Genomic DNA, 1,924 nt, shown 5'->3' on the forward strand with positions numbered 1-1,924 from the left:
TGCTCTTCTAGAGGACCTGGATTCCATTCACAACACATTCCATTCACATGGTAGCTTATAGGCATTTGTAATTCTAATCACATGGGATATGATGTCACAGGCCCACTCTTGTCCTCTCTGAATACCAGGCATATATGTGGTACACAGATATATATGTATTGAGTCAGATATATATGTATTGACTCCTGCTATATCTGTATATATGCAGATAAAACACCCATAGACATAAAATATATTTAAAGTATAATAATAATTTGACCTTTTCCTGGTGTTTCAAACAGACACCAGAATGGAATTCAGTCCCAGTTCCTGTGAACTGCCTTTTTCTGTTCTCTAGACAGCTAGGAGTAACACTTGAATTTCCTCTCATCTCAACTATGATGTTCTGCTTTGACCCTCCTTATCTGAAATGTTTTTTCCCTTTTAGCTCTTTCTGATCTAGAAATGGCAGCACAAGTTGTTATTTTTATTTTCGGGGGCTATGATGCCACAAGCACTTCCATTTCCCTCATAATGTATGAACTGGCCACTCACCCTGATGTGCAAAAAAAACTTCAGGATGAGATTGACAGAACTCTGCCCAATAAGGTGAGTGGATGGTACTCAGAGAGGGAAGGCAGAGGTAAAGGACTAACAAGAACATGTCCCACTTGCAACGAGAATTTTCACAGAGAGCTATACAATGGTTCTTCCACCCAGCACGAGTCTAAAAGAGAAATAAAGGGAGGGACATAAGAAATGAATGTGACTCATAAATACACAATCTTTAGTAGAGAGTTGGTTCAGGTGTATTTGTTATTTTTAATGACAACAAAGCCAGGTAGGAGAAACCCAGGAAATCTGTATGACTCTTAAGAATAAGCACCAATCTCCACGTGTCTGGACAGTTATCTCTGATGATACCTGTGGGGTGCTGCCCTGTCTATCTAAGGTCTGCTAGCCTGGCCTTCAGTGATCTCAGCAGGCTGAGTAGTCATTACTCTCAATGGATCTGCTGTCCAGTCCAATAAATAGCATGGCATTTATGTGTGTTATGTACCTGAGTTGAGATAAGAAGTTTTTTCTTTCCTAGGATTGGTAATGACATTAATGATGTATCAGACTACTTACTGTTTGAAGCTTTGGATGCTAGCTAACATCATTTTAATAGTTTCGTTGAGTATCGGCACCCTCTACTGACATTAGCCTTTTTTTTTACAGTCAGTGTGCCAGACAGGTTCTCTCATCCTCTTGGGNGTCTCCAGATCAAACACTTAGAGTTGGAAAATGTTTTAACCCTAGCTGTATGGGAATGCACTCATTGATATAGCTAGAGTTGAAGAAGCCAAGGGATGAGCCAATGTCTCTAGCTCCCAAGCCTACTAGTTATTATTGTTGTTATTGTTTTATTTACTTTGTGTGTATGTGCATAGGTGTCCATGCCACAGCACATGTGTGGAGGTCAGAGAATAACTTGAAGCAGTCAGGTCTCTCTTTCTACAATTTTGTTGCTAGACACTGATTTCAGGCCAATACCTTGAATCCCTGAACTATCTCATAAGCCTTCTAAACCAAACTCTAAATCTCTACAGGATAGTCTTTTGAATGTCAAGCAAGGTAACAGACATAATAATACCCATACTGTCTCCATCTCCTTGCTCGACTGGGAGATTTGGAATTGTGAAGTTACTTGGGATTCATGTGGCTGCTCAGGCAGAATGGAGCGAAATGCATCTCCTCAAGAATTCATCATCAGGCCTGGAAGCAGCAATTGTTACACTTGCCCAGCTACCAAGGACGGTGTTGAGCGTGGCTTCTGGTCCCAGTAGCAAATGACTTTAAACATTTTTAAATTTATAGTCTGTTAAAAGTTAGCACTCAAAGCAATGTGAGTCTCTGGGCCATTCTCATATGCATGGCGTTAAAGCTGACTCAGGTTCATTCC

The 1,924-nt window shown here is 40.5% G+C and overlaps 1 protein-coding gene across 3 annotated transcripts in view; it reads left to right on the forward strand.

Annotated features, from left to right (window-relative positions):
* Positions 1 to 1,924, forward strand: part of LOC110294273 (cytochrome P450 3A25) — a 64,934-nt gene that overhangs the window by 29,952 nt on the left and 33,058 nt on the right. For 2 of the 3 annotated variants that reach the window (XM_021162385.2, XM_021162384.2), the window contains exon 10: positions 428 to 588. The exons of the other annotated variant lie outside the window; for it this stretch is intronic. In XM_021162385.2, coding sequence (XP_021018044.1) covers positions 428 to 588 — 161 coding nt within the window. The remainder of the gene's footprint in view (positions 1 to 427; positions 589 to 1,924) is intronic. 3 annotated transcript variants of the gene reach the window in all.

The sequence above is a fragment of the Mus caroli genome, chromosome 5 (genome assembly GCF_900094665.2).
Source record: "Mus caroli chromosome 5, CAROLI_EIJ_v1.1, whole genome shotgun sequence".
Classification (NCBI taxonomy): domain Eukaryota; kingdom Metazoa; phylum Chordata; class Mammalia; order Rodentia; family Muridae; genus Mus; species Mus caroli.